The 27969-nt window shown below is 42.5% G+C and overlaps 1 protein-coding gene across 3 annotated transcripts; it reads left to right on the top strand.

Annotated features, from left to right (window-relative positions):
- Window positions 1-3481: 3481 nt before the first annotated feature.
- TFG (trafficking from ER to golgi regulator) lies at window positions 3482-27561 on the top strand. Of its 3 annotated transcripts, none has more exons than XM_084278883.1 (9): window positions 3482-3590; window positions 6836-6940; window positions 8952-9160; window positions 14842-14925; window positions 15782-15928; window positions 17311-17478; window positions 19806-19946; window positions 24301-24390; window positions 26769-27561. In XM_084278883.1, exons 3-9 carry the CDS (start codon window positions 8977-8979, stop codon window positions 27137-27139), a joined length of 1185 nt encoding a protein of 394 aa, XP_084135009.1. In that variant the 5' UTR covers window positions 3482-3590; window positions 6836-6940; window positions 8952-8976; the 3' UTR covers window positions 27140-27561. The 3 variants fall into 3 exon arrangements, with proteins under 3 accessions (XP_084135009.1, XP_084135010.1, XP_084135011.1); XM_084278884.1 differs by having other exon boundaries at window positions 26772-27561; XM_084278885.1 differs by lacking the exon at window positions 24301-24390.
- Window positions 27562-27969: the final 408 nt, after the last annotated feature.

The following is a 27969-nucleotide window of genomic DNA, read 5'->3' on the forward strand; positions in this document are numbered from 1 at the left end:
AGGGGGGTTGGGACTAGATGAACTTTGAGGTCCCTTCCAACTCAAAGCATTCTGTGATTCTAAGACAATCTGTACCTTAGAATGGTCTTCTAAATTTCCCAGCTAAATCTTCTTTACTATAAATGGTGCACAGAAAAAATACTCCATTTTCATATAAGAAAATGGAAAAAAAACCCCAAGTTAGATGCTTTAAGAAACAGGCTAGGAAAGAAATTCTTTATATGTATATGCATCATGGATCCTATTCAAGCCACCCCCATGCCTGTGACATGAAGCACCTTCTCTTTTGCAGGCAGGTGGGTGTTGCCACAGTAGGAGCTGGAGTGCTTCACCTAGCATCCTGCTCTGAACTGACTTTGGGCTTTACCCTTCTCTCTGTCTCTCTGTCCTTTGCCTTTATGGGGAACTTTGAAAAAGTGCCCCTTGACCTCTGCATTAAGAGCTTAGTTTCTACACTGTCTAAAAGTAAATATAAACCCTCCCAATTCTCCATCCACCTTCTATTAAGAATACTTAGCATGAAAAGGTTTAAATCAATGTCAAAGGGACAGAGGAGTGGAGTTTCTGGATGTTGAAGTGAGGCGTTGAAGCAGCTCTCCCACCATGTGACTCTGAGACAAAGCTGTACAGCCCCCTGTACTGGGTTCTTGTCTAACAAATGGGAGTAGTTACACTGACTCATCCAATTCTCTCCCGTGTGAGAAAACAGGCTGACAGAAAAAACCCTTACAATTTATGCAGGCAAATTGTAAAAACATTATTTCTTTATTCTGTTCTCTGAACAAATACATTTGTACGCTTTGCCACCACTGGTTGTAAGGAAGTGTGGTCAGATTTGCCTCCTGCTTTCATTTGTTCTTAAAATGAATGCGGCGTGTCTTCCGAGCTGCTTGAAATAAGGTCAGGGGCACGATTCAATGTGATAGCTGGACATTTAGGGATAGCATCTCTGAATACACTGGGCATCGTACGTGAGACTTCCTGGACATCTTCACAGAACTGTTGCAGTGGTCCTGCAAAGCTCTCCACGTGTTAGAAATCCACGCTCCCTCTATGAAGCACAAAATAAGCGCTCTCTAGCACTGATAAGGCTCCAAAACGAGCAGTCATATTAGTTCATCACCACTGATTCAGAAATGGCAGAGAAGCCCTATATGCACACAGCCCCATAACATTAAAAGTTGTCTAGGAAATGTCATTCATACTAATTTTTGGGGGTCAGGAAGTTTGTCTGTATGGGCATGGGTTTTTTTATTTGTAAATAAAATAGATATCACCTACCCTTGTCAATACCTTCAACTTTACTGAATAGTGTTTTATAGTGTGGTTTAGGGTGGTATTTGATTGTGTTGTAAAATGCAGCTAGACACTGTAAGGGTGGATCATTAAAAGACTGATAGTATTTTCTGGTCTTTGAAGTTTTTCCCCACAAACAAAAATATTCCCTAAAGCACATCCCATTTAATTTTGAAAAAAATCTTTAAAAAAACCCCGAAACACCCCAATAAATATGCCTCCATACTATTAAAAAAAAAAAAAAATCCAAGCAAAAAACTCCAAGACAATTCTGAAGTATTGAACTGGGAAAGTGTTAACTTTTTACTAATTGAACATCCTGTATCTAAGTATTTCAGATATTAATAAAATGCTGTGATAGCCAATACTGATTATGTCTCACCTTACATAAAACTTTTTCAGCGTAAAACAACACCTGTAGATTTCTACATTTTAGGGGTTTTTCATCCAGGGCATCTTAATTTTAAAAATGGAACAAAGCAAAAAAACTTTTTCAGGTTGAATGCTTAATTGTTACAATTGTAGTTCAGCTCTTATCTACACCTGGAATATATTAATCTTAATAACGCAGTGAACTTTGGTATTCTTTGTGATATCTGGCCTTTAAGGATCATGAAGTTTCTCTTTGTTAACACTCTGGAAACATGGCTTTGATAAAGAAATGGATTTGAGAAAGATTGAATCATCAGTACAAAGGTATGAAGTACTCATTGCAGAGAGTGCAATGGATGGAAAAGTTCTATTTTCTAGATCTCTTTCTTAAATTTTTCAAAGGAAAGAGATGGGGAAGGGAGGGGGGAGTGGGGGCACACTGAGAATGGCCAAATTATTTCTAAGTCTTTCCTAATAGTTATCAAAGAAACCTCCTGAATCAGTGCCCTTCCTCCTCAGATATTCAGAATGAAAAAAACATGTATCATATTCAGTTTTTTTTCACCTCCACTTCAGTGTGAATAACACCTGCTTATTACCAGTTGCACTTCTGATTACACTTCTCGGAGCAGAGGCAAAGATCTAAGGAAAGGCAAATAATACAAAAAACCCCCAAGTTCCTATGACTTTTTTTTTCCTTGTTGCCACAGAAAGTGCCATCCGGGAGCCTTGCTTTTCAAGGCACGTAAGAAAAAGGTGTCTTTTCAGAGGCATATTAAACTCCAGGAGATAACTATCTAGGCTTGCATTTTAGCTAGGTCTGCATAGTACTTCTGTCACATGTACTGCTTCGCACAGAAATGAAGGCAGCAGAATCCTCCAGCATCCTAGAGTGATGGACGGCCTAGTTCCAGCAGCTGTGCAAGAGACACCCTTAGCAGCCCCTTCTTGTATCCTCAGTAGAGAAACCTCAGGAAAGCAGCCAGGTTCGTGTTTTTCTCTCGCAGCTCAGAACACAGGGCAGGATGGTGCGGGGACAGTCACAGACATCCGCACGGTGAGTCTTGCCTGGGTCATGCCTGGTGGAGGCCACACCGGCCGTGCGAGGCTGGCTACGCCTCACAGGCACGGCGGAACCGTACGTCTGATTTCTCACCCCGGCACCGCCGGCCTGCAAAGGTGCCCGCCAACGCCGGCACTGCGGAACAAGGCAGGTGCTACGGTACGGTGATCTTCCTCTGAGCCATCATTCACCGTCGCTTCGGCCCCCAGGCTTCGGCTGCAGCTGGGCGCGCCACCTGCGGCCCGGGAGAAGGGGCGTCACCCTGTCCCCGGGGGTTCCCCTCATCCGGGTGACCGGCTCTTGCGTTGCGGGACAGGGGCTTGAGAGGTTTTGCCCCGAAGCCGGGATAGCCGGTAACCGCCGGGTAAAAACCTCCCCTACGGGGGTGCGTGTGTGGCGGGAGGGGGGCGGACGGGGGAGGAAGAGGGGGAAGGGGGGACGGCGGAGGGGAAAGGGGGGAAAAGGGGAGACGGGGGAAAAGGGGGAGACTGGGGGCTAAAGGGAGACTGGGGGCTGCCGCCGCGGCGCCACGCCCGCCCTGTCACCCACCAACGGCCGCGGCCCGCGCTGCCGCGCCCCCGCCAGCGCGCGGGCGGGCCCGTGCGTGCGGGCGCGCGCGCCCCCCGCCAGCTGACGCGGCGGCGCGGGGAAGGGCGATGGGGCTTTCGGCGGAGCACGCGCGCTGCGGCGCTGGTCGGGCTGGTGGCCGGAGTGCGCATGCGGGCGGCTCGCGCAGGCCCGGCAGTGGCAGGCGTCGCTCCAGCCCCTTCTTTCCCCTGCCACGTACCGGTGGCAGCGGCCGTACCCGGGCTCGGACGGGGCAGGGGGCCTCCACCGGCGGGACCACGGAGAAGCCAGAGTAAGAGAGCGGGTTTTCAGCCTCCCCTTCCCCGAGCCGTTACCCGGGCGGGGGTCGTTGCCGCGTGTGGGAAGGCGGCGGGAGGGGCGGTAACGGGCTGGGGGTGAGGCCCCCGCCTGTCCCCGGTTCCAGGGGCGACGCGGCCCCTGGTGAAGAGGCTGGGAGACCCCTTGCGTCCCCCCGCCGCGCCGGAGGGAGGCCGAAACCGCTCCTCGGCCTGGGGAACCAGGGAGTGAGGGCTAGCAAGAGGCCTCCCTTCCCTCCGCAAGCAGGGTGTTCCCTTGCTCACCGAGCCTCTTTCCCCTTGGGAGCCGGGGGAGCTGCGGACTCCTCGTTTCTCGGAGGGAATGGCTGTGGTTTATGCTCCCCGTTGGGTCGGGCCTGCCTCTGTTCAGAACTGGAGAAACCCGAAAAGAGCTCTTTCTGCTCACCCCTGAGCTATCTTGGGAAAACTTACCGCTCTCTCGGTGGGGGTTTGGGTGATGGTGCAGCTTGGCCCTGTTTCTCTATGCTTCATCCTGTTCTTTCTTATCTCTTATTCCAAAGTGGAGCAGGAGTGCCCTGGCTTAGGCAAGGCTGTTTTGCTCTGTCGCAGTCCAGAAAGGGTAGTGAAATCTAACGTGGTTCTGACATCACAGCTTTAGAAGGGGTCTTGAAGTTACTGGCTTAAATTGTAGAGTCACTCCCCAGATGCACTGGGTAGATTGGTGCGTGACGTGAATAGAAAGTGAGTCAAGAGGGGAAGAAAAAGTCAGTAACTCTAAGAAGTGTGTGGTACACCAGGAAGGTTAGAAACACGTCAGTTTGATTCTTGTGAAAAATAGTCTTTCTTAAACAGGAAGACATGATTGTCGTCTTTGGTTCAAGTTTTGTGTTGTGTCCTCCCCTCCATCCTTCAAGAAAGTAGACAGCGTGATTGGTTCTGTTAAAAGCTCATTAGTGTGTGTTCTGTATGCCTTCTCAGAAACACTCTCTCAGGGGATCAATGGAATAGTCCATTCGGTTATGTCACCATGAGGGAAGAAAAGCTTGAATGCTGTGCAATTTGATAATTAGAATATTCCACGGAGTTTTCTGTAACATTTGTGAGCAGTTGCAGTGTTTAGAATCTGTCTTCTAAAGCCTGGACATTTCCAAGTAGAATGGAGGACAGTTGAACAGAAAAAAAAAAAGTATGTTTAAGTGCTTTCCTGTTACTTTTTGAAAATGTTGATAGACACATAGCAGCTTTCTGTGGGTAATGTTGGTAAATAAGACATTACAGTTGTCTAAGTACATTACAGTAGCTGATTTCCTTGCACAAAAATACAAACAGTGCATTCAATCTGTTGAAATGCCACAGCAACTCAGGTCTGTCCACCAAAATATGTGTGAACAAAACTGACAACAGTGACAATCAAACCTTATCTGTAATTCCTAAAGTATCTTGCATTATAATGCTAAAGAATCAAATACAGTGCCCAGGTCTAAAGTGTAAACAACATGAGGTGCTAGCTAAATGAGTTCTCTAAGTTAAACCATTCTTGGATGGCTTACCTGTAGCATGTTTGTCCACTGCAGTAACTTTACCTGGAGCAAGAGTGGAGCGAAAGGGGCAACATCTTCATGTGTTACTCATGTAATAAAATGTGAGTGAAGAATCAGAAGAGTTGTCAGGATTGAGTATACAGCCCTTTTCAAAGGTGAACTTGTCCCACCCAGGATGAGGGAGGCAGCGACCAGCCTGTGAGACCCAGAAGAGGGCTTTGTCCATTCTCTGGGATCTGCTTTCTGCCTCTGTCCAGCACAGCTTGTGCCTGTCCATTCCAGTGTACTTCCAGCTGAGGTAAAAGAGGAGAGCTAGGAAGCCCAATTTCATGTGGATGAGAGGAATCTACTTTTTTTTTTGCCTCTCCTGGTTAGCAGCAAATCATCTAGAAATCAGATCATGGATGTTTGAGATTAACTGTGTGTGCAAGAGAGAGACAAGGAGTCCTGACCAGGGTACACCTCCCGGGTGGGAGGGAGGAGCCCAGTTGTGTTCTACATGGGACTGGTCTGTATGCTAATTCATTGTGTTGTGGCTTTGGAAATTAGGCGCTTGTGTGATAAAAAAGTGGGCTGCGTAAAACGTCACACAGTTCATCACAGAGGCTTTCCAACAGGAAAAGCACAATTTTAAGGTAAATTGAGGGTAGATTGTATTTTTGTGAGGTTGTATGTTTCTGGCAGCATTTCCTTTTTTTCCATTTTGGTGGCTTTTCCTGTGGGTTATGGCATTCTCTCCTCTTGGTATTCTGTCTTAATGCTGTGCAGTCTGTCCTTGAGGACATCCTACTTAATGCCACAGAGGTGTCGGTCTTAAGCTTAGAAATAGAGTTATAGGCTTTTGTACCCCTAAATCAGTCAAAGCTTATTTTCTTTCACTTAATGTGGGATTTTAAGGACCATGTAACTGTTAGGAATTCCTACCTGCAGTTAGAAAATTTAGAAAGAGATAAACTTATATTATGAAATGAAGATTCTTGTTCAAGATCTGTTTTAGGTAAACTTCAAAGTCTGCAATACCCAAAAGTGGGCATTACTTTCTGGATTAAACAGTGACTTATTTTAGCTGGGTTTATTTAAGATATTTTTAAAGTGGAAGATTGTTGTGAAGTTGTGGTTTAACCCCAGCCAGCAACTAAGCACCCCAAAGCCACTTGCTCAGCCCGCTGTCCCAGTGGGATGGGGGAGAGAATCGGAAGAGTGAAACTGGTAAAGCTTGTGGGCTGAGATAAAGGAAGTTTAACAGGTACAGTGAAAGCCGTGTGTGCAAGCAAAGCAGAGCCAGGAATTCATCCAGCACCTCCTGTGGGCAGGCAGGTGTTCAGCCATCTCCAGGAAAGCAGGGCTCCATCACACATAAAAATTACATGGGAATACAAACACTATCACTCCAAATGTTTCCCGCCTTCCCTGAGCTTTACATGCCGAGCATGACATCATATGGTATGGATTATCCCTTTGGTTGGTTTGGGTCAGCTGTCCTGGCTGTGTCCCCTCCCAACTCCTTGTGCATACCCAGCTTCCTCATGGGTGGGGTAAGAAGCAGCAGAGACCATTATCTGTATTATCAAGGCTGCTTTCAGCACAGATCCAAACCGTATTTCCACACTAGCTGCTATGAAGAAAAATAACTCTATTCCAGACAAAACCTGCACAGAATTCTAAGGAAGTGTGATTATAAAGAAATATTTATTGGTTTTTGTTTTGTTTTGATGCAGCTTCCTGTTTTTTGGGACCGATCGTGCATGGCGGCTTATCCTGACTCTGTCCTGAAGTGAGGTGGGAAATCTGTCCAATAATCCAGCATCAGTAAGACAGACAAGGTAATGATAAATACATGGTTTTGGAGGGAAGGTAAAAGAAAACCTGCGGCGGTGATATTTTATTTTTTTAATGCTTTAAATTAAATTAAAAAGCAAAAAACAAGCACATAACCAAACCATCAACTGCAAAACCCTGTGCTTTTGCAACCAACTTCAGTATTAATTAGACTTAGTTGATGTGCTGGCAGTCAGGACTCCTATGTTGCAAAACACAGGTAATGCAGACATTAATGATATGAATTTCAGCTGTTCATCATAGTGTCACAGCAGTCTGGCTGTGTTAATAGCAGGTCCCTTTTCTCTGTGATTAGACTGTATCCACCTACCTCCTGTTATGTCTGATTAGGAGAATGAGTTTTGTTCAGTAGTGGCTTGTTTTGGTTTTTTTTTAATGTCATTGGGCTAAATGAAGGTATCTGCATGCAATGTTTTCTTTACATTAATTACAAAAAACCTCCCAGAAGTTGAATTACAGCCTACAGATAGGATCGTACATTTTTTAAATGCAAAACATTGCTATTGAAGCAGTCAAGTTAAAAAATACTATTTAAGTGCATCAAGGTATGATGTATTTGGACTTGATGATCTTCAAAGGTCTCTTCCAACCTTGTGATTCTGTGATATTAAAGGCTTTAGTTGCGTGTCTGTCTCTCTGGTAGGAAGGAAGGCATTTTCAGTGCAGTACTTTAAAAATTGACTGACCAAAGCAGAATTCAGTTTTCTTATAAAGTACTGTGCTAGAACATCCCTAAAGGTAAGGGAGAAATGCCTCTGTACCTCTACCAAGAGTCATTTTTCTGCACAACAGAACAAACAGCGAGCCTGTCTGCCTGTAGCTTTGGAAGTACCAGTTTTGCTGTGTAGGGCTGCCTACTTTTAGTACCTCCAGTATTTGTACTTCAGATGTTAAGATAACTGGTTCTTTAATTGCTCCTCATTCCAGATCCTTTCCAAAACAGTGAAGAAAGAATGGGACATTTGACCAGCTGTCTAGATAATTTTTATTTTCATTCCTCTGCTCAGTAATTTCTCTGTAGTTTGTTTTTCTTTTAAATATAAGACTTTTTTTGAGATGCGTTATGCAAGCTCATAATTTTGATATTGTCTTATACAAAATGTCAAAGATAAAACTGAAGTATATGCTGTGTTCAGCTTGGATACAAGATGGCTTTATTGTTCTTTTTAAGTTGGAGTGGTTGCCCACCTCTGTTAAAGCACTGAAAGTAATCAACTGTTCTGACCATGTGCACTGCATAAAAAAAAAGTGACTTTGGGTCTAATGAGTAGCTAAAAAATCTTGGACAAAATTTTAACAAAGGGGAAAAAAAATCTTCCTTTCTGGAGAGGAACCCTCCGTGTGTTCTGATCATGCATGTAATAAAAACAGTGTTTAGCACTTCATTTATTTGGTCATGAAATAATGCATGATTCAACTTGATCCCCTTAGTAAAGCCACCTTACCTTCTGTAACTTTTGAAATAAGATGTTTTGTTCTGTCAGTCTTGAGTTAAATAAAAAAAATATGAAAATAAGGTGATGTAACCAGCATAATGTAAGGCTGACAACTTTTGCTGCGATTTCACTTGCCCTGAGATGTATACATGTATCCCAAAAGCAAATCCTAAGGAATACTAGGTCCTTCATAGCTTTTTTTTTCCGTGATAGGTGATATGTTGCTAAAAAAACCCAACCCACCCATTTTGAAATATCTCACATGTTTAAAAGCTGACTTTTGAAAAATACTTACCTTTAAATTCTGAGTGCTAGAAACTGCAATAACTAAGTTTGAAGCGTTGTATCTTAGAGTTGTTCTTTGCCCATGAACTCAGTTAACATATTTTACTGTTTGAGAAATTAGGGCATCATAGAATGTGTCTGAGAGGGGTTCTCTGGAGACCTTCCTAACAGTAGTGCTTTCCAAAGACAGAAAACTTCAGAAATGTTGTCAGATACATTTAAGTAACCAGCAGTGTAGTTTTCTAAAATGCTTTTAATGTTTTGTTATTAACAGGTCTGCAGGAGATAAAGAATCCACCATGAACGGGCAGCTGGACTTAAGTGGGAAGCTGATCATCAAAGCTCAGCTTGGGGAAGATATTAGGAGAATTCCTATTCATAATGAAGATATTACCTATGATGAATTGGTGCTAATGATGCAAAGAGTTTTTAGAGGAAAACTTCTTAGCAATGATGAAGTCACAATAAAATATAAAGACGAAGGTAAGGTTTAATCACTACAGTTGAAGTTTAAAATTGCTGCTGCTGCTGTGACATGACTTACCTGTGAACAGAAACTCTGAATTAACCTCTTCAAAATTTTCCAAATTCATTGGCAAATGCAAGTGATATCTCATGTAATCCTTTGAATCAGACGATAAAAGCTGTATTTTTTTGTGGTTGTGCTGTCCTAACAGTATTTTCTCTGGTTTTTTCTGATATATCAACTATCTCTCTTCTCTCTTTTTTGCTGTTGTGGGAAGCAAGTTTCTTTTCTGGCCACTCATTAAACCTTTTTTTTTTGGTGTGTTTTCAGTGATAAAGGGGTTTTGAAAGTCAGAAGTGAATAAACATGTATGACTTAACAGAAGTGCTTATAAGACTTTCAGAACTTGATATATGTAGTTGTAAATCTTGATGCGTTCGTTCATCAGTACAGATTGGAAGAAACTTTTAATCTGAAGTACGTATTTAAAGTAATCTTTCTCCTGTGTGAGAGTTTGAGTCTGTTGGATATTGGTTGCTTCAAAGAAAGTCTCAACCATTTGTGCTAAAGAAACAAGAAAAAAGGCTTTCCATGGAATGAAAAGGATCTTGTTTGAGATGCATAGAGAGTTGTGGTTTGGAGGCTTTTTCCTCTTTGATGGGGTCATGGATATGTTATTTATTTTGAGACAGAGGGGTGGTATTCATAACATGAAACTCAGAATGAAGTGATAAAATCCAGAGTCTCTTGGTCAGATCAGACTGATAATTATGCTGGTGCACAGTAAAAGACCTACATTACTGAAGCGTTCAGGTCCATTTTTCATAATGGCACTAGCTGGCTGTGGTACCTAAAATGTCAAACCACTTTTGTTCATACATATAGGCAATCAAATCTCACTTTCAATGACCCTGAAACAGTTTTTTCTGGCTCACGAAACTTTTGAGAGATGCTGCTCATAAAAATTGATATGCAGGGAAAGGCTAATATTTTGTGTCTCGATCCCTGGGAGTGGCTTTGTTTTTACTCTTGTCACGTAATCAGTTTGATTTTTCTTTCTGGAATGAGAAAGGTGAAAGGAAAATGATGGATGCTTTTCATTAGGTTAAAGCTTGAAGTCTCTTTTTTTGAATTCTTACCTGCTTTTTAATTACAGTTCTCTGTTTTTTTGGTGTATGCTTCTATATCGTCTTTTTTTTTTTTGAAGATTATGATAATGGTGTATGAGGGAGACTGTAATTATGGTTTCATTCTTTTGATGTCTTTCACAGCCTGGAGACCTCCTGTTTTTAATTTCAGCCTTCTTTGTCTCAGAATGTACTGCTACTAATCTGTGACGTGTTTATGTTGTCCTAACTGATCATCCCAACCAAGAACATTTAAATGTTGTTAATGTCAGAGGAAGTTGCAAGTGATGAAGGAAAATGTGAACAGAACTAAGCTTTCTTTTGATAATTATGGGAGCCATGGTATCCCTGACTTTTTTTCTGCTAAGCTAAGATTCTTCTTTAAATCTATTTCAGTTGTTAGAAGCACTGGAGTATATACAATCTTAACCATTTTTGGTTTATGTATTCCTCCTCACCTGGAAGTGTGTTTGTCGTCATCTGTTAGAGGAGATTTCTTAGGTTGCTGTAAGGATTTCCACTCCTCCTGCAACCTGCATCTGGGTACTGTCAGAATTCATGTGTAGACACTTGAGTGTTCAGCAGAGTGCTTCATCTGTGCCTCCTGGCTTTGTTTCTTGTTGCTGTAACATGTGAGGCCAGTGATCTTCATGCTTGGATATAGGATTTTCTGCTTAAAATTTCTGCCAAATACTGTGGCTTTGTATCATCATTGAACTGTGATGATCCTTGAATGTAACACACATTGTTTTTTTTCAGTTATATGCATAATTAGGCAGGAAAGTATAACCCAGTCCTTTTATGTCTGGATTTGTGAACTAGAATAGCCAGAAGCATATTCATAAGCTATATTTAGGTTATGTGATACTTTTATTATCAGGGGACAGAGGATTCTGTTTGATTATTGATTGCCTTGTGGAGTGAGGCTTTATACTCAAGCTGGGCATCTTTCAAACTTTAGAACTAAGGAAATTGCTCTGCTAGATGTGAAATAATTTCTGTGTCCTGCTTAAGGTTCTTGAATTTGTAATAAATTCCAGTATCTGTGGAAACCCCCCAAATAACCCAATGAAGACAGCCAGCAGTGAATTGATATGAACCGAATTGTAGAATTGCATCTTGAATTACATCTGAAGTACAGGGTGTTACTGAGTTACATATGCTAAAGCCCCTATGGAATCAATAATAGAAGTTAAGCGTGGATTTAAAAGTAGTGTGCCTAATGGGCCTTCTCGTTCTTGTTCTTTATTATTTCGTAATAGAAGTTGATGTCTTTGTGTCAGAGCAGTAATGAGTCATTAACTCATATCACATGTAATCAAGGTGGTGTACTAGTTAGTAATGTCCCTGTCTCTTTGGTAAATTTAACAAAGTGAAGGAAAACTGGGTTTGGTGGTGGTTTGGGGATATTTGGTTTTGTTTTGTGGTTTTGTTTGGGTTTTTTTACAGGGAAAAAAGATAAATGTAAAGGTAGATAAAGCTGGTACATAAGGAAGCATAGCTGGCAGGGTCAAGGATAATGAGGCAAATTTCTAATATCTTAAACATAACTTGCAGTTTCTAATGTCATAAAAATTGCAATGCATCATGGTGATGTGAAATTAATGTTCAAATGCTTACCAGGTCATTGGTAAGTTAAGGGAGTCACTTCAGTCTTTAGTGTAAAGAAAAAAAGTTATAATTGGTGTAGCAGGGAATATTTAGGGTATGTAGGAATTTGTAGAGAGTAAAAGCTATGTTCTCTGTAAAAAAGAGAAAGGTAAATTCTTGAAGTAACAAGATTTATAGAGAAAATAGTGTTTCACTTTTCACTGGAAAATATTTAATGTTGTATGTTCCTATCTATATCATGACAGGAATTAAGCTTCATTGACATTCCTTAAATTGAAATGTTTGTTTGATAAGTATAACATACTTAAATTGTCAGACTTCCATATGACTGGGCATATACTTTATGAATCTCAGCATATGCTGTACTTGAGTAATAGCTTGAAGGCTGTCAATGGGAGTCATAGAACTGACTTTGTGCATCTAACAAGATTCTGTGTTTGGTGCTTTTCAGCCTTTTTTTCTCCTAACAATTTAAAATAGAAGTTTTAATCATTATTTTTAATGCCTTCAACATAAATGTTGCAACAGGTGAGGGAGAACGAGTTGGAATGATCTGGATTCTGTTAGTAAGGTTAATCCATGTAAACTGTATGTATTAATATATGTTTTCATTTGGGTATGCAGGATCAGCTGGTTAGGGTGTGTGCCTTTGTTCAAGCAGTGAATCTGAGTATTGACTGGTACGACAGAAATTCATCATAAGATGGTCTGCCAGTGTTGTATGTGTATTGGCAAGAGAAGAAATTATTTATTGTGCTACCATGAAAATATGGAATAGAAGAAAATATGTTTTAGGGAAAGATACTGAAAAGTTGGAGGAAGTGTTTGTGTTGAAGGGACACTGTACACACCCACCCACTCATTCCCACTTTACTGCCAAAGATAAATGACTGTTTTACTTTCATAAAGATATGTACGTGTTTGGGCTCTGCCATTATGATCCCTAACAAGACAGATGCTGTTACTGAAGAGGGTTCAGCAGGACATGGTGAGCATGGTGAGGGGCCTGGGACAGGGGGCCTACAGGGAGCTTTTGAGGGACCTGGGCTTGTTCACTGTCCTAAGAGGGGGCTGAGGTCAGAGCTAACAGCAGCCTGCAGCTAATGGAATGAGAGTTGCAAAAGCTGTTGACTCTAAACTGGTTTTGGTAACACCAGATGGCAGCAGTCATAAACTGCAGTTTTGGAGGTTGAGCATGAGTTTCGGCCAGGAGGGCAGTGTGTCACCGGAGCAGGTTGCTTAGTGTGATTTCGGAGCCTCTGTTCTTGGAGACTTTCCAGTCTCTACTCAGTGACTCCATGACTGACTGATCTCAAACAATGTTTTTTTAGGTTGTGAAAGTGCAAACCAGACATATGATACAAAAAAAAAAAAAACAACTTGGGAGGCAGCAGTATTTCTTTCAGGAGAACTCAAGATTTATTTTATGTGTCTTTAGTTTGTTAGTATTTGTAAGATTTCGGGTTTATTTTGTTAGAAAGCAACTTCTTTAAGACTGATAGGCATTGTTAGTCATTATTAATGGTACTGTACTAAGGTATGTACTACTTCTGTTGTCAAGGTGCTACTTGTAGTCAGCTATGACAAAATGAGAATATACAGCTCTTCAAATGCTAATGTTACGTTTTTTGGACTTGCCATCTTGTGTTTTATGACTGTTTCTATTGAAGCATTAATTTACTTGAAAATTTTATCCCTAACTTTTATACATTTGGAACTTTGTCACCAATGTACAAGGAATAGCTCAGATTTTTTTTAGGCAGTAAAAGCATGTTTCTGTGTCCAGAGAGCTGCCTTGTACAGTTGAGTAGGAGGAGCAACATTTTAGGGAGGAACATTGGTAGCTTGGTGTTGCCTTTGTTCCAAGCTGTGTCATTTGTCTAATGCTATTGCTTCTGAATGTGGAGTTTCAGTAGGTGGTGTCTCATATGAATTCCCAGTTCATTAAGCTGTTCTGGAAAGAGGGGTTCCAGCTATCCCTCCTCTTTCCCTCTGCCAGTACGCGTCCCAATAACATTTTCCCACTCTCCTTTGCACTGCCTAATTTGTGCTCATTTAATCTATTAGTAATCTGTTGAGTATGTTAAAACAGCAGAAAATCCATCCTGCCAAAGAGAATAGTCTTGCTTGCTTACTCAACAAAATCACAGATAAAAGATGCTAATGGGGTTTAACTCAGGTTAAAGATTGTGAGACACCAGAGTTAATGGGAACTTGCTCTCTCTGCTGGGTATTAAGAAGGTTAAGGGTGTTCAGTGCTTCATGCGTGGCCCTTTGCACCTTAAGAATAAATGTCCCGTACACTCCTCATACGTGGAAATTCATTAGTGTGCATCGGGATGGGAGTTCCAGCGGCCAAGAGTTGAGACTTCATGTCAAATTCCTGGTTTGAGAGAGTTTTCTTCTAACAATTTTGACATCTTCATGCCTTCATTCCTATTTGGGTGCTAAGGCTGATAGATATTTTTACTATTCACTTTGATTTACGTGGGGCCTTAATTATTGGTCTTGCACCTCAGTGTTCTTGAGTATAACCTGAGGAAGTGTTCTAATCTCTTTAAACTTTCCCTTGTTAATGTGCTGTCTTGGCTTGTGTTTTTTTAAATCAAATTGGGATTGGCTTGTGCCACCTGTCTTGACACTCCTGTCTGCTCATGAACAGCACAGTTTTGGAGCCACTTGGAGCAGGCATGTAAGTTTCACTGGCAGCATCAAACTTTCTGGTGTTGGACTTTGTGAACTCATAGCTCTAATGTTTCATCCTGTATGTAAACATAAAAGAATGATAACCCATATGGAACTTTCAAAGGGTTAATGTCAGAAGGCTCTGCCTTGCATTCTGTGTATAAGTTCCCTGCACACTGACTCTCTCACTAAAATAATGAACGCTTCTGTCCTACCTCGAAGTTCGATAGTTAATAGGCTTTGCCTTTAATGCAACCTTTTTGTGTTCTTTTCAGATGGAGATCTCATAACGATTTTTGATAGCTCAGATCTTTCCTTTGCAATTCAGTGCAGTAGGATACTCAAGTTGACATTGTTTGGTAAGTATAGAAGATTTTTTTAGTAATGTTCATTAAAATGCAGACACTGGGCTTCACTGAAAGGTACTACAAACTTTTCTCTTTGTCACCTCAGGAATGAAATCTGTAAGTTGTACTGGATTAATACATGATATCTATTATCTCCATGTGACATCTGAACTTAGGAAACTTAAATATTTCCTTTTGTAGGTTTGCTTCAAATATTAGGCATACATATATTTGTGGTCAGTGGTTTTTTATTTTTCTTAATGTCATTTCCCATGCTACTTTTCACTCATTAGCATTTGTGGGGTTTTCCTCATGTGTGTGTGAAATTTAAAATGATTCTCTAGTAGGTTACTAGTACACTGCTAAAAACTAACATGAATTGCTTCAAGTTGAACAGGTTTCAACATTTATCCTGTGGCTTTTGTATAAAATAGTTCTTTATTTTGAAGCGAATGTTGATAGATTAGCATATAGTTCCAAGGAATAGTACATGGCCTTTAACCTGAACATTGACCTTATTCATGTGTGGTGTATGCTACTAGGTCTAAAGGTGCTTTCTAAAGCTTTCCACAACCAAGTATGATACTTGGCATTGTTCAGGGAATACCTGTGGAAATGAGTAAACAGTGCTGAAACTTGCTGCCGGCTCTACTGCAGTTCTGGTACTGTGGATTTAGCTGAACCGAGTATTGTTAAAGCAACAGTAAGCTGGAGAGTTCAGTGTGTTGACTAAACTTTGTCACTTTAAAATCAGCAGAGGAGGATGATCCTACAAGCAAGTATAAGTTGGGAAATTTTTTTCTGCAATGTTAAACTCGATGTCAAAAAGTTTCTGCAGTCTTAAATGTACCTAATTCCTGTTTTGCAGTGAATGGACAGCCAAGACCCCTAGAATCTAATCAGGTGAAATACCTACGTCGAGAGCTGATAGAACTTCGCAACAAAGTCAATCGTTTGCTGGACTGTTTAGAGCCGCCACCTGAACCGGGGCTCTCCACTAACCTGCCTGAAAGTGGTAGGCAGCTTGGCAAACTGTTGTGTGCTGTTTAACAAAGTGAAAGTGAAGGCTTGAAGACTGGTTGTGATCATTCTTAATTGTTGCTTGATGGTTGAGGACTTAATTTTTAATGCTTATTTTGAGGCACAATTTTTATTCAAATTATCTGTAGTAAAGCACTACGTTACTTTAGGAATAAATCTTCAAAACCTGAGTTTTTGTTGCAATGTATGAAAAATGCTGCAACTAACACTTGTTACAGCAACCTTTTGAGAGGGCTTTGAGCTGGATTTGTTGCTGAAGAGTTCTTGCTCCCACTGCTTACTTTGGGCTAGCTCTGGTGCTTATCTTGTCATGTTGCTAAGCAAGTTTGATTCACTGAAATAGTATAAAGTTAGTTCAGCAAAAATTATATATCCACTTTTTTTGCCAGGTTAGGAAATTGAATCCACACATTTTGAGCTCGGACCAGCATCAGAGCTGTCTCAGGGTACACAAGGGGACAGTTAGGGGTGGAAAAGGATTATTGGGGGAGGGCAAAACAGGCAAGGGAGTCTTTCTACCAGTTTTTGAGGCATTGATTTCCTAGCTTAGGACTGTTATACTGTAAAAACAATACCTCTGTGTGCTTAACTACAGGTTTTGGGTAATCCAGATGTAGAAAATACTGACACAAAATCACAGAATATACCATGTTCGGAGTAAAACAGTGAACCAAGAACTTTTAGGACATACTGCTTTTGTATTTTACACTTTAGAGTTTTTTTAATGGTTTGTTTTTTTTTTTAAAAAAAAAAATCTCAGCCCCTGTTCCTACAATATGAGCAATTGCTAATCTCAGTGGAATACCATGGATTCCATTTGGAAGGCGGTTAGGTTGATGATCTTAGAGTGTAAATAAACGTAGCAAATCTAAACCCTGTCTGCATTTGTTTAAGAGGAAGTGTAGCACTCTAGTAGGTAAGGGGTTTCTGAGTGATTCAGTGTTACCTGTGTAATTGCAAAGAGATGAACTTCACCTGTCAGAGGAATTCAGGGAGAAGGGGATAGGTTCCACTTTATCATAGTATTTTATCAACTGCAGTTTGTTTTGTTCTATCATGTAAGTTTTCTTAGTTTTGAATTCTCTGTAGGCAGGTTATACTAGAACAATTTGTTTGAAGCAAGAGCCTTGTACCTTTGAATTTAACACCCTGATACATTCATGGTACACTGACAACGGGGAGTATCAGTACCTTAAGTAAGCAATGAAACCTAAGCTTTGTGATTCATCAGAGTTTCGGGTACATCACTGATTCATCACTATTGCCCTACTTCAGGCATTTCAACAGTTAAAATGTGCAAAAACCCCACAGTATTTCAGCTCTCGAGATTTAGTAACTGGATGTTTTGTTTTGTAGATGCTGTAGATGGTAGGGAAGAAAAGGCTGCTGCAGCTGACTCTAATGTTAAACCATCCACTCAAGTTATAGCAGCAAGCATGTCTGCATTTGATCCCTTAAAGAACCAGGATGAAATCAGCAAGAATGTCATGTCAGCATTTGGCTTGACAGATGATCAGGTGTCAGGTAAGAGTACATCTTGAGAAAGGAAAGCAAAACCTGTTCACAATTGATGACTCAAATCTTGATTTGTAACAAAGCATTTGTATTTTGGCTGCGTTAAGCTGTGTTCTGTATAAACTTTTTCTTCTTAGAATTCTAATGCTTGACACATTAAGGTGTTGCAACTATGTTTGTTAACTTTTGTATATAAAATGTTGCTGTTGCTTTTAGCATGAGCACTCCTACCTTGGAGTAGAGAAAGGCTTAATTTTTCTTTTATTTGACTGACTTAAAGCTGTTGCATATAGTAACTTAATAGGTATCTGCTAGTGATAGCAAAACAGTATCCGATGTTCTGCCTTAGGCTTTGATCTTGCAGCTCAACTTCTGTTCTTGGCTTGTGCTTCTGCTGTTCAGGTCAGTCAGAATGTTTTGTATGACCTCACTTTTTCCCTGTTTAATTTCAAAAGTAAACAGTATAAACATTTTTGCTTTTAACAGAAGGGTATAAACTACTTGTCTGAATTATGTTTATTTTTGAAAAGCTGTGAGGCTATTGCCCCACCTAGTAGCAGAATATTAAACATAAAAGCTGCTTATAGAGAACCAAGTGCGCTCCGCACAGGGAACCTGAAGTTATAAAAGCAGCATAGAATCTAATAGGGAGTGCAATGTGGAATATAGAGCAGAGATTTTTGCACAGAATCCATGTGGGTTAAGGCAAGGCTTGATATAACACTAAATCCTGAAAATAAAACTGATGCTAGCCAACAAGATTTGCTATGAGAGCAAGTTAGATTTTATATTGTGTGTGAAGTAATGAATGATACAGGTGGGCAAACTCATAGCAACTCGAGCTTGTTTCTACAGCACATAGCTGCCTTGGCAAAAAGGTAGAGTGATAGAAATAGATCTGTACTGCGTGAAGTTGTACCCACAGGCAGAGCAGTTCTCTTCATATTTGGGTACTGGTCCATGGATCAGGCCTGTTTTGAGTCATCTCTTTCTCTGTGGCACACTTTGGGTATTGTCACAGCATTGTTGTTTCACAAAACAAAGGTTTGATGGTACTCAAAACTTGAGAGGGCTACTTCTGAACAGTGAAATGGTAAGAGTAGAATATATAAGGAGGAACTTTTTCACTGTGAGGGTGATGGAGCACTGGCACAGGCAGCCCAGAGAGGTTGCGGAGTCTCCTTCTCTGGAGACAGTCAAACCCCGCCTGGATGCATTCCTGTGTGATGTAGTCTACGTGATGCTGCTCTGGCAGGGGGTTGGACTAGATGATCTTTCGAGGTCCCTTTCAACTCCTCACTTTCTGTGATTGACCATACTTTCAATGTGTAGAGAACTCCATGGAGGACTGCTTAAGCAGGATAGAAGAAATCCCATTTTGAAAGCTCTCATCCTGCAGTTATGAATAAAACCATAAACTGAGAAATAGGCAGATTTGATTTGTTTTTCCCTAATGAGTGTTACATGAAAACACAACTAAGGGCTTGTTGGATCTATAGTTATACTGTATAAATACAACTTCCTTAAAATTGGAAGTGGATTTGCAGCAGTCCTAGTATTTGTGCCTAACATTAAGCATGTATTTGAAAGTAGTGTCTCATGTAGCTAAGCGCTGGTAAGACCCAAGTTTAAGCTCCCTTGATCCTAACAAAGTATTTTTCATTCAGTTGCAGGGTGCTATACCTGTTCACGTGCACATTTGAGAACTTCTGTCCAAATTATCTGTTTCCATGCTTGCTTTGGGTGCTAGCTGGAATGCTTTCAGAATTATTAAAGCAATTGGTTTTAGACTAAAGCCTGACACATCCTGTCTGGTTGTGGGGATTTAGTACGTTCCTTGGAGGTTTCTGTTCATGTGCCGTATGACTGTTGGTAAAACACTTTGTTGCCTGGGCCCATGGAGGCCACAGTAAAACTCTTAGTGCATTTGAACAGTTTCATGCAGCCTGTCACCTCTGCTCCAGGAGAGAAAGGATAGGTATGTAGGCTTCCAGTCTATCCAGATGTAGCAGGTCTTGAGTGTCCATATGCAAGGTTAATGCTTCAAGCTGTGAAAAACACGTCATGCAGGGTTTTATCGTACAGATGGGTCAAGTTCCTTGGAAGTATGAGATTTGATCTAGAGACAGGTGGAAAATTCCCCCAAACATATTTTCAAATGTGCGTTTACAGGTGCAAATATATTTAATTTTAGCTGTGGAGTGACACTAGGATAAAAATCTGTGGAAAACTAGAAAAATCAAAAATTTGCAAGGGAATGGTCTTGTATTAGATTACTTTTTTTTTTAATTCAAAATGTTTTTTCACATACTGTATTTTGGGGTTTGCTTCCCTAGGACCACCAAGTGCCCCTGCAGAAGAGAGATCAGGAACACCAGACAGCATTGCTTCCTCCTCTTCTGCAGCCCACCCCCCTGGTGTTCAGGCGCAGCAGCCACAGTACCCCGGAACGCAGCCACAGACTGGACAGGTGGAAGGTAAGCTGCATGTCTTTCTACTAGCTTTAAGACATCTGAGCAGCAAAGACCTGCAGTTAGCAGCCCCAAAGCCCACACCCAACTGCAAAAGTCCATCTGTGCCACTAGGCAGGAAAACCTTTTTCCTCACATGCTGTTCAATACAGAAACGGCAGGTGGAGCAGTAGCTTTACGAAAAGGGTAGGGCATGTAATGTGAGGAAGATTTTCATGGTACTGTTTTCTGCTTGCATCCCTGCTCATTTTACTGCAAGGCAGATTTGTACACGCTACACTTTAAAGCTCTCTGAAAGCCTTAGTTCATATAATATACCCTGTGTGTTGTGTCAAGCTTTCACTTACAGTTGGTTGGCTTGTCTGCTATGAATTAAAAAGTGTTCTGTACTCATCACTTCTTTCTGAAAAACAGAGCCATTATTGTGTATCTTCTTTGCTTTGTATGGCTCTGAGCTAGTCAGATGAAACCTATCTATCTTGTGTGCATTGTAGTTTTCCCATGTAACCCTTGGGAGCCTCACCTGCTACTCATATTCCTTCGTACTGTGCCCTTCTATGTTATTTGACTTCTAAAAATAAACCTATTCAGAGGTTTGCATGTTTGGGCATCATTTTCCTATTGATCCTTTCTAAGAGCACTGAGCATTTGCACCTGTGTAGGTCTGGAAGAAACTGTCTGCAATGACTTGCTACCTCTGTATGAAGAACAACACAAAGTTGTGTCTGTGTTAGTGTAGAGATGAGGTACAACCCTCTGCTGCTTTCTGTATAGATGTAATGCTGAGATGCATGTGAGAGGCATTGTTGAGCGTGACGACAGTATCCACAATCACTTGGAATACCTTAGAACCACAGAATGCTTTGGGTTCGAAGGGACCTTGAAGCCCATCTAGCGCCAACCCCCTGCCACTAGCTCAGGTTGCCCAAAGCCCCATCCAGCCTGGCCTTGAGCACTGCCAGGGAGGGAGCAGTCACAGCTTCTCTGGGCAGCCTGTGCCAGGGCCTCACTGCCCTCACAGGGAAGAATTTCTTGCCTCAAGGGCATCCGTACCATTTTGACTGGGCAGGGTATTTGAGCAGCATGTAGTTAGTTATTTCAAGCAGGTGCGAATGCTGTTGGTTGTAATGGAGCTTATAAAGCACTTGCTTTGCTGCTTTCTGCTCTTTTTTTTTTTTTTTTTTTCCTGCTTGCTTCTCTGAATTAGTCAAGTGATATAAATAAGACAACAAGAGATATCCTAGTAGCTTAAGTACATAGTAAGTGTTTGGTGTTTGAGTGTGGAAGTTACTTCTGGAAAACAAATGCTTCAGGTCTTCTGTTAGCAGCTAGAAAACTTAATATTAAAAATAAACCCCAACTCTCAGCTAGTGAACTTGTGACTTTAGCCTTTTGCTTTAACACAGTAAGACATGAGGTTTTAAGTGTTGATGTCAAAACTCGAACCAAAACAAAAAAGCAAAACACTTGAAAGCACTAGCAGCGGTCGGCTGCAATCCTGAATGGCTGCTAACACCAAGGAAGGGAAGAATACTGTTTCAGCAAAACTCATGTTATTTAGGAAAGAAGTAGTCTAGGATCCTGTGCTGGAGTAGGTGTAATGATTTTTCTAAACTTGGGTCAAGGAAAGGATAGCATGGGGTGGATTTTTTTTTTAACCCACTGAACTGCGCTGTACCCTTCCCCAAGCCCTTTTTTTTTGCATGTGGATGTACAACAGTGGGAAGTGTAAAGGCTTTGGTCTGTAGTTTATGCAGTTTTTATTACTGCTGCTGAAATGTGTCAGTAGTGATTGTATTTTCTGCGTTCTGTGGCTAAAATAGGCCGGTTCGGTTACTGGGAAGAGAACAGAATCATTAGTGAGTTTTGTTCATCAGAAGCACCAGTGGGAGTCCTTATGCTGCCTGTTGTGCAAATAGCAGGCCCTCACCAAAGCTGAGTAACAAGCATGTGATTGCCAGCTTCTGAATTTGTTTTTTCATAAACTAAGTTGGTTTTTATCCAGAAGATAAATAGATAAAAGATATCCTTTGAAACCTGGAGTAGCTTTCCGTACTTTGATAGCACCTCAGTCCAGTGTTAATTTGGGGACCTGTGTCGTCCTGTCCCGTTCTCCCTTCCTGCACTCGTGCAGCTGTGGCTCAGACAGAACTTTGGATACATTTTTACGGTTAGGTTTCCAACAGGATTGGCTTGCACAAGTGGCACTGCTGGCACACAGCATGTTGTGTTAGAAACTAGTTTTGAAATACTAATTCACTTCCTAAAAAGCCAAACAAAACACCCCAAGCTGCGCTTCCCCCCCATGCCCCTTTCTAGGATTTTGAGGATATAAGTAAAATGGTCATGCCAATCACATGTCAATCATTTTGATATATCAGGAGTTATTCTTTAATATCATTCTTTGCCAATACGTGATGTTATGATGGTTATAATTTATTAGGTATCATTATTTATGAACAGCAAGTCACATCATCTCTGTGCAGAGGTACTACCGAATGGCTTGCCTCTACTGGGTGTTTTAAGCGTTTGCTGGTTTGGATTAGATCAATACAGCAAAGACATTTCAGTGTAGCGCTGTCTCTCATGGCGTGCCCGTGCTTTCCTACTGCTGTATCCAGCACTGAACACACCCAGTTAGGTACAGATGTGGACACCTTTTCCATCTTTGCTAAAAGAGGTGTAAAAGTTCGTTCAGCCAAGCACTTCATGATCTTCTTGGGAAAAGAATGTCGTGTGACTATGTACCTATTTGGCCTTTCTTCTGAATCAAGCTAAAATGGCTGTTTCAGTGCACAGGAACAATGGAAAATGCTGGCAGATCCTTGCATTAAGCACCAAGTGCAAAAACAGATGCTGATGCTGTAGCTCACTTGTTTTCAGAGAGAATCTGAGGGCAGCTGTGTGTCTCAGGACCCCTGACTGCATTTATGGCTGTAAATTAAGAATGTTTTCTTGAACTGCACTGGAACACCTCTCTGCTTCTCACTAACACTTCAATCTTGGTGAAGACAGCGAGCCTTCTCAGGAAGCTTTGGAAAAACTCCATGCTCCTTCTTTCATATGACTTTAGGTAGCATCTCCAGCAGGTGCCAGTGTGGTCTCTGCGTTAGCCTGTAAGCAGTTCATCTGAGAAAGGCAGCCTCCTAGTTGTTCCGCCAGAACTTCCTCTAACAACTGAGCTTAAGAAAGAAAAAGCACGCTTTCTGAGTTTCTAATTTTTAATTATCAAGCTAACGGGCTTAAATTCTCTTCAAGCCTTGTGTGTAGTGCTCTTCTCATCCCACAAGAGTTTGCATACCAAACAAAACTTTGAGGGGGCTGTAGCCATATAAACACTCTGAATCCCTTAGTGTGAATCCAGAATACTGATGGCTTTCAGCTGCAAGTCCTGCAGAGAAAAGGAAGAAATGGGGAGCTCTGTTGAAGTGGTGAGCACAGCCGTCCAGGGCACTTGGAGCACAGCCAAGTTGCTTTTGTCTTGTACAAGTCAGAAGACAGCGCTTACCGTATTTCTATACAGCCTGCTGATCCTCCTAGAATGAATAGCAGTACAGTAACACCTTGTAATGGCACAGTTTCTGTGTCTCCTCCAGGTCAGCTGAACTCTAGCTTTGGCAGATAATTGTCTTGGTTCTTTGACTCTGCCCATTACTAAATTGAAAAACAGCAGAAGCATAAAGCCTAAACAGGGCCCACAGGTTAAGTCTAAACAAATACCCTGTCTCTTCTTGCCCAGAAATTGCAAGCAGTGAAGTCGGGAAAAGGTAGCTTTGACTCGGAGTACCCAAGCTTAAGAACGTATGGGTGTGGTTTTGCTTTTGGGTGTATGCCCCTGGGTCTCTTAAGAAAACTTGTCTTATAGCAAATGAGATACTAAGAGATGGATGAGTTATCTGGGCAGTGTGGTCCAAGTAAATACTGTACCACTCTGCTTACAGTACTTTGATGCAGAAATGGCCTTAAAACCCTAGTAGTGTAAACAGATGACCTGAACGTTTAACTTTTGAAGTACTTGAATTTACAGTCTTAAGTTTTGGAGCATTTCTAAAGTTGTTTAAAGATTCCTGCTCTGTTACCCACCAGAGTAGCACTAATTAAGGCACGTGGCTTCTAGCATCCTCTGAAAACATGGAGTGGTAGTAAGCCCCACGTGCCCAATTAGCTGTTGGAATTAAACATCATGTGGTCTTCAGAACAGTGTGGTTCTGAAGGGAACACCTGTGGATTGATTTCATTTGGTTTTACATGTTGTGAGAGGGTTTGTTTTTGTGATTTGAAACTGTTAGGATGTTGTTCAGTGTGTATTTACACCAAGCTAGGGTACTGGGCTTCGACTAAATAAGTTTTTAATCCATAGGTCAGATGTATCAGCAGTATCAACAGCCTGGTTATCCTGCCCAGCAGCCGCAGGCTCAGCCTCAGCAGCAGTACGGTATGCAGTACCCAGGTAAGCAGCTCTCAAACGGCGATTCAGCTGTAGAACCTCCTCTTCAGTGCCTGACCCTATCAGCTTCGGTTCCCGACCCTTTGGGGCAGGTTGGGGTGCTGAGCAGCCCCAGTGTCTGTGGGTCTGAGAGGGGAACCAGCACGATGCAAAAATGGCCAGGAAGAGGACACTGGAGCTGTCTCTATCCTTAATACATAGTTCTGGTATCTCATTCCTCTTTGTGACCAAAAGTGACTCGTTATCAAGCAGCAGAATGCATTGCTAGAAGGGCAGGCAAAATGCATTGCCTGACCTATGTGCAATCTTCAGGATTAACTTCTGCAGTCTTGGGATTCTAGTGAGTGACTAAAAAACCACCCCAATGTAGCTTCCTTAAAAGACCAGAGGGATATGAACCTGGCCCCTACTTCTTGTATCTAGAATGATCTCCGTGTACAAAGTTTAGTGATGTCAACACTGATGACAGTTGCCATTTGTATACCCTTTGCTAGAGTAAATACTGTGACTTCAGAGAAACTTCCAAGTTGATAGGTTTTGTAGCTGTTGATTTTGCCGATGCCTGAAGTAAAAGTGCCAGCAGACTTTTAGCCAAAGGACATTTTAGTGCACCAGTGGTTTATGTGCAGTCAGATAGAAAAAGCTGGCTTTTGCTTGTACCCCAAATAAACCTGGCCTCAGAACTTCCAGGTACTTTCTTTAGAAGCAGCTGGCATCCAGTAGTGTGTAGTATATGCTAGCAATCATAATCCAGCTGAAGTCCAGGGATGAACCTGTAACAGCAGATTCCATAACAGACTGCATATGGCTTCATACTTCTAGAAAATGATACAAAGCATTTATCATTCCTTCTTTTAAACAGTCTTCCTCAAGCTAAACAAAAGACGCCCGTACCATTAAGTGACTGGGAATAGAGCCTGGATGGCTTTTGCGTATGTGTGCGCAGTATATACAGTGCGAGCGGGTCAGTTTTGATGTAGATGAGGACACTTACAGAGCTTCTGAAGATATTTCATGTTTATCTTGGATAAGAACCCTTGAAAATTTGGAGCTTGAAGGTTCGTGCCTCGGCCCTTGTTCCTGTGCACTGTGCGAGAGCTGCTTGGTTTGGGTCTCTGAACGGTATCTTCTCTGCAGATTCTCCCACACATTTTTCTAATTAGAAGACAGTCTAGTTTCAGAAGAAAGAACAAGCCTGTTGGAAGTGGAAGGGTCTTAGACTTACTTTAGACTTTGGGGAGGAGGAAGGAGTGTCCATCTGCTTTCTAGTCATACCCTACTGTCAATCTAATCTGTTATTTTACTGGGGAAGTTCCTGTGAAAGCCACAGCGCAATGCAAGTTCTGAGCTCTAATCAACATCTTGAAGTAAGAAGGACACGCTACCAAAACTTATACAGGGCTCTAGTTTCTTGTAACTTACTTCACAGTTAATGCAGTCTGTCAGAAACAGTCTATTTTTTTTTTGGAGGATCTATTGACAGCAGCCTTTGAAGGACTTGACTCATGGGGTATTTTGTTTCTTTTGATGTTCCCCCTGAGTGCTGTCTCCTTTCAAACCTGTGTTCCCCAAGAGTGCGGATCCCCGCCCTCTAGCAGAACTCCTTGGCAACACTGTGGTTACTTGCCCGTGGTACTAAAAAGGGACCCTTCAAAGTTTTATTTCCGGAGTAAAGTTTGAGTCCAGTTCTAAGGTGAGTTTCAGAACTTACTCCAGGGCATTCTTCAATCCTTACTCTTCCCATTTAGGGCTGCGCGCTCTTAATTGGTGCCCCTGAGACTTAATGCTGACAGGGCTTCAGTCACTGGAAAGGTTTCATTGCAGGCAGCTCAGGTGTGTTTCATCATGAATACAAGTAGCTGTGTCTTCATAGGAGGACTTCTGTCGCTTCCCTTTGGAAGCTGGTTTTACACAGGACAGCCAAGCTTGGGACGCGTTTAAGCGAAGCTTTGCACTGAAGCATTGTGGTCTGTACAGCGCTGGTGTTTAGCCCTGAGCAGCCCAGCAGGGTTGTGGCTTTGCCGAGGGTTCAGTGACTTGCCTTAAACCCTATCGCTGCTTTCAGGACAGCTCAGTTTTGGGCTTTTGTTTGGGAAAAGGTTGTGCTTTACCTCATTTGCCAGCGAAGCCATTTTAATTTTCCTGCGGCATGGCATAAAATACTATTTGTCTTTTTCTTAACCTCCCCGTCGGTCAGGGGAGAGCTGCTCAGCCCTGTTTTCCCTGCCGCTCGCCACCGCAGCGAGACACCAGGAGGGAACCGGGCAGCGCCATCTGGCTCCGGGTTCTCTGCGCATCTGCTCGCAGCAGCGGGGCCAGGCGGTTCCTCACGGCCTCGGTTCCCTGCTCCCGCTCACACGCCCCCCTCTTTGTCTTTCCAGCAGGCTACAGCCAGCAGCAGCCCCCCTCGCAGCAAGCCCAGCAGTTCCCGGCCTACAGCCAGCCGGCCGCTCCGGCCCCGGCCGCCGCCTTCCCCGGGCAGCCGCAGCAGCTGCCGGCGCAGCAGCCCCCACAGTACGCGGGGGGCAGCTACCCCCCGCAGCCCTACACCACGCAGGCCTCCCAGCCGGCTCCCTACAGCGGCGGCCCCGGCTCCCAGGCGGCGCCGGGCACCTACCAGCCGCGGCCCGGCTTCACCCCCCCGCCCGGCAGCACCATGACCCCACCGCCCAGCGGGCCCAACCCCTACGCCCGCAACCGGCCTCCCTTCGGCCCCCAGGGCTACACCCAGCCGGGACCCGGCTACCGGTAAGGAGGTGCTGTCGAGCCCGGGCACTGGCCGCATAAGATTCCATCCCGACTGACTCCAGGATTTTTAATTGAGGTTCCAAAACTGTAATGAGGCAAAACTGTAGCTGTTTGTTAAATTCTGCTGGGGGGAGGGGGAGGACCAAACCGACCTTTCCTGCTTTAAATTGTATATGCTTCCTAGTTTAATTTGGGGCTGGGTTGTTTTTGGGAAACACTACCTAAATGTCTGTAAAGTGATTGACATTCTAGCTTGCCTTGTCTGAGGGATCTGGAGATACTAGTTGGAGGTTTAGCCCACTTACCTGGCTTGGTTTTACTAATACCATGATGTACTAAATTAGATCCATTCTGGAGGTAAAACTAGATATGATGTATCATAAATTGTAATGCTCACATGGAAAACTAATAAAAACCCTGAATCTATGACTTGCCTGACTGTGATTTGAGACCTCAGTAGTACGGAACAAGAAAGTGGTGTGAAGACAGGCATGCGGGCCGGGTGCGCAGGCACTGAGCTGTCTCAGGATTCTAAGGGAGACTTCTCTCTCTCTTTTGCTAGGTGTGTAAACGGAGCCGCAGTGTGCGGTGGGACGGCTTTTGCAGAGGGTGTGCGGCCGGGGATGGTTTTGTGCTCTGCTGTTACTAATGGCCGAGGAACCCTTCTACTGACTACAAACCAACCCATAAAGGCCTAGAGCACCTTGCCCATTTCGCTTTCACGAGGGCAGGGGGAGAATCGGTTTATTGCTTGAAAAATAAAGCCAAATACCTACTTTTTTTTAAAAAAGAACTGTTAAAAAGGAACAACTTTCCACAGGTTGTTTGCCACCC

This window comes from Gallinula chloropus (assembly GCF_964237585.1).
Source record: "Gallinula chloropus genome assembly, chromosome: 1".
In the NCBI taxonomy this organism is placed as follows: Eukaryota; Metazoa; Chordata; class Aves; order Gruiformes; family Rallidae; genus Gallinula; species Gallinula chloropus.

Coding starts and splice junctions, on each gene's coding strand:
- TFG (XM_084278883.1), top strand. CDS start 8,977: ATGAACGGGCAGCTGGACTTAAGTGGGAAGCTGATCATCAAAGCTCAG. Junction 19,947..24,300: donor ACAGACTGGACAGGTGGAAG/GTAAGCTGCATG, acceptor TTTAATCCATAG/GTCAGATGTATCAGCAGTAT. Junction 24,391..26,768: donor GTACGGTATGCAGTACCCAG/GTAAGCAGCTCT, acceptor TTGTCTTTCCAG/CAGGCTACAGCCAGCAGCAG.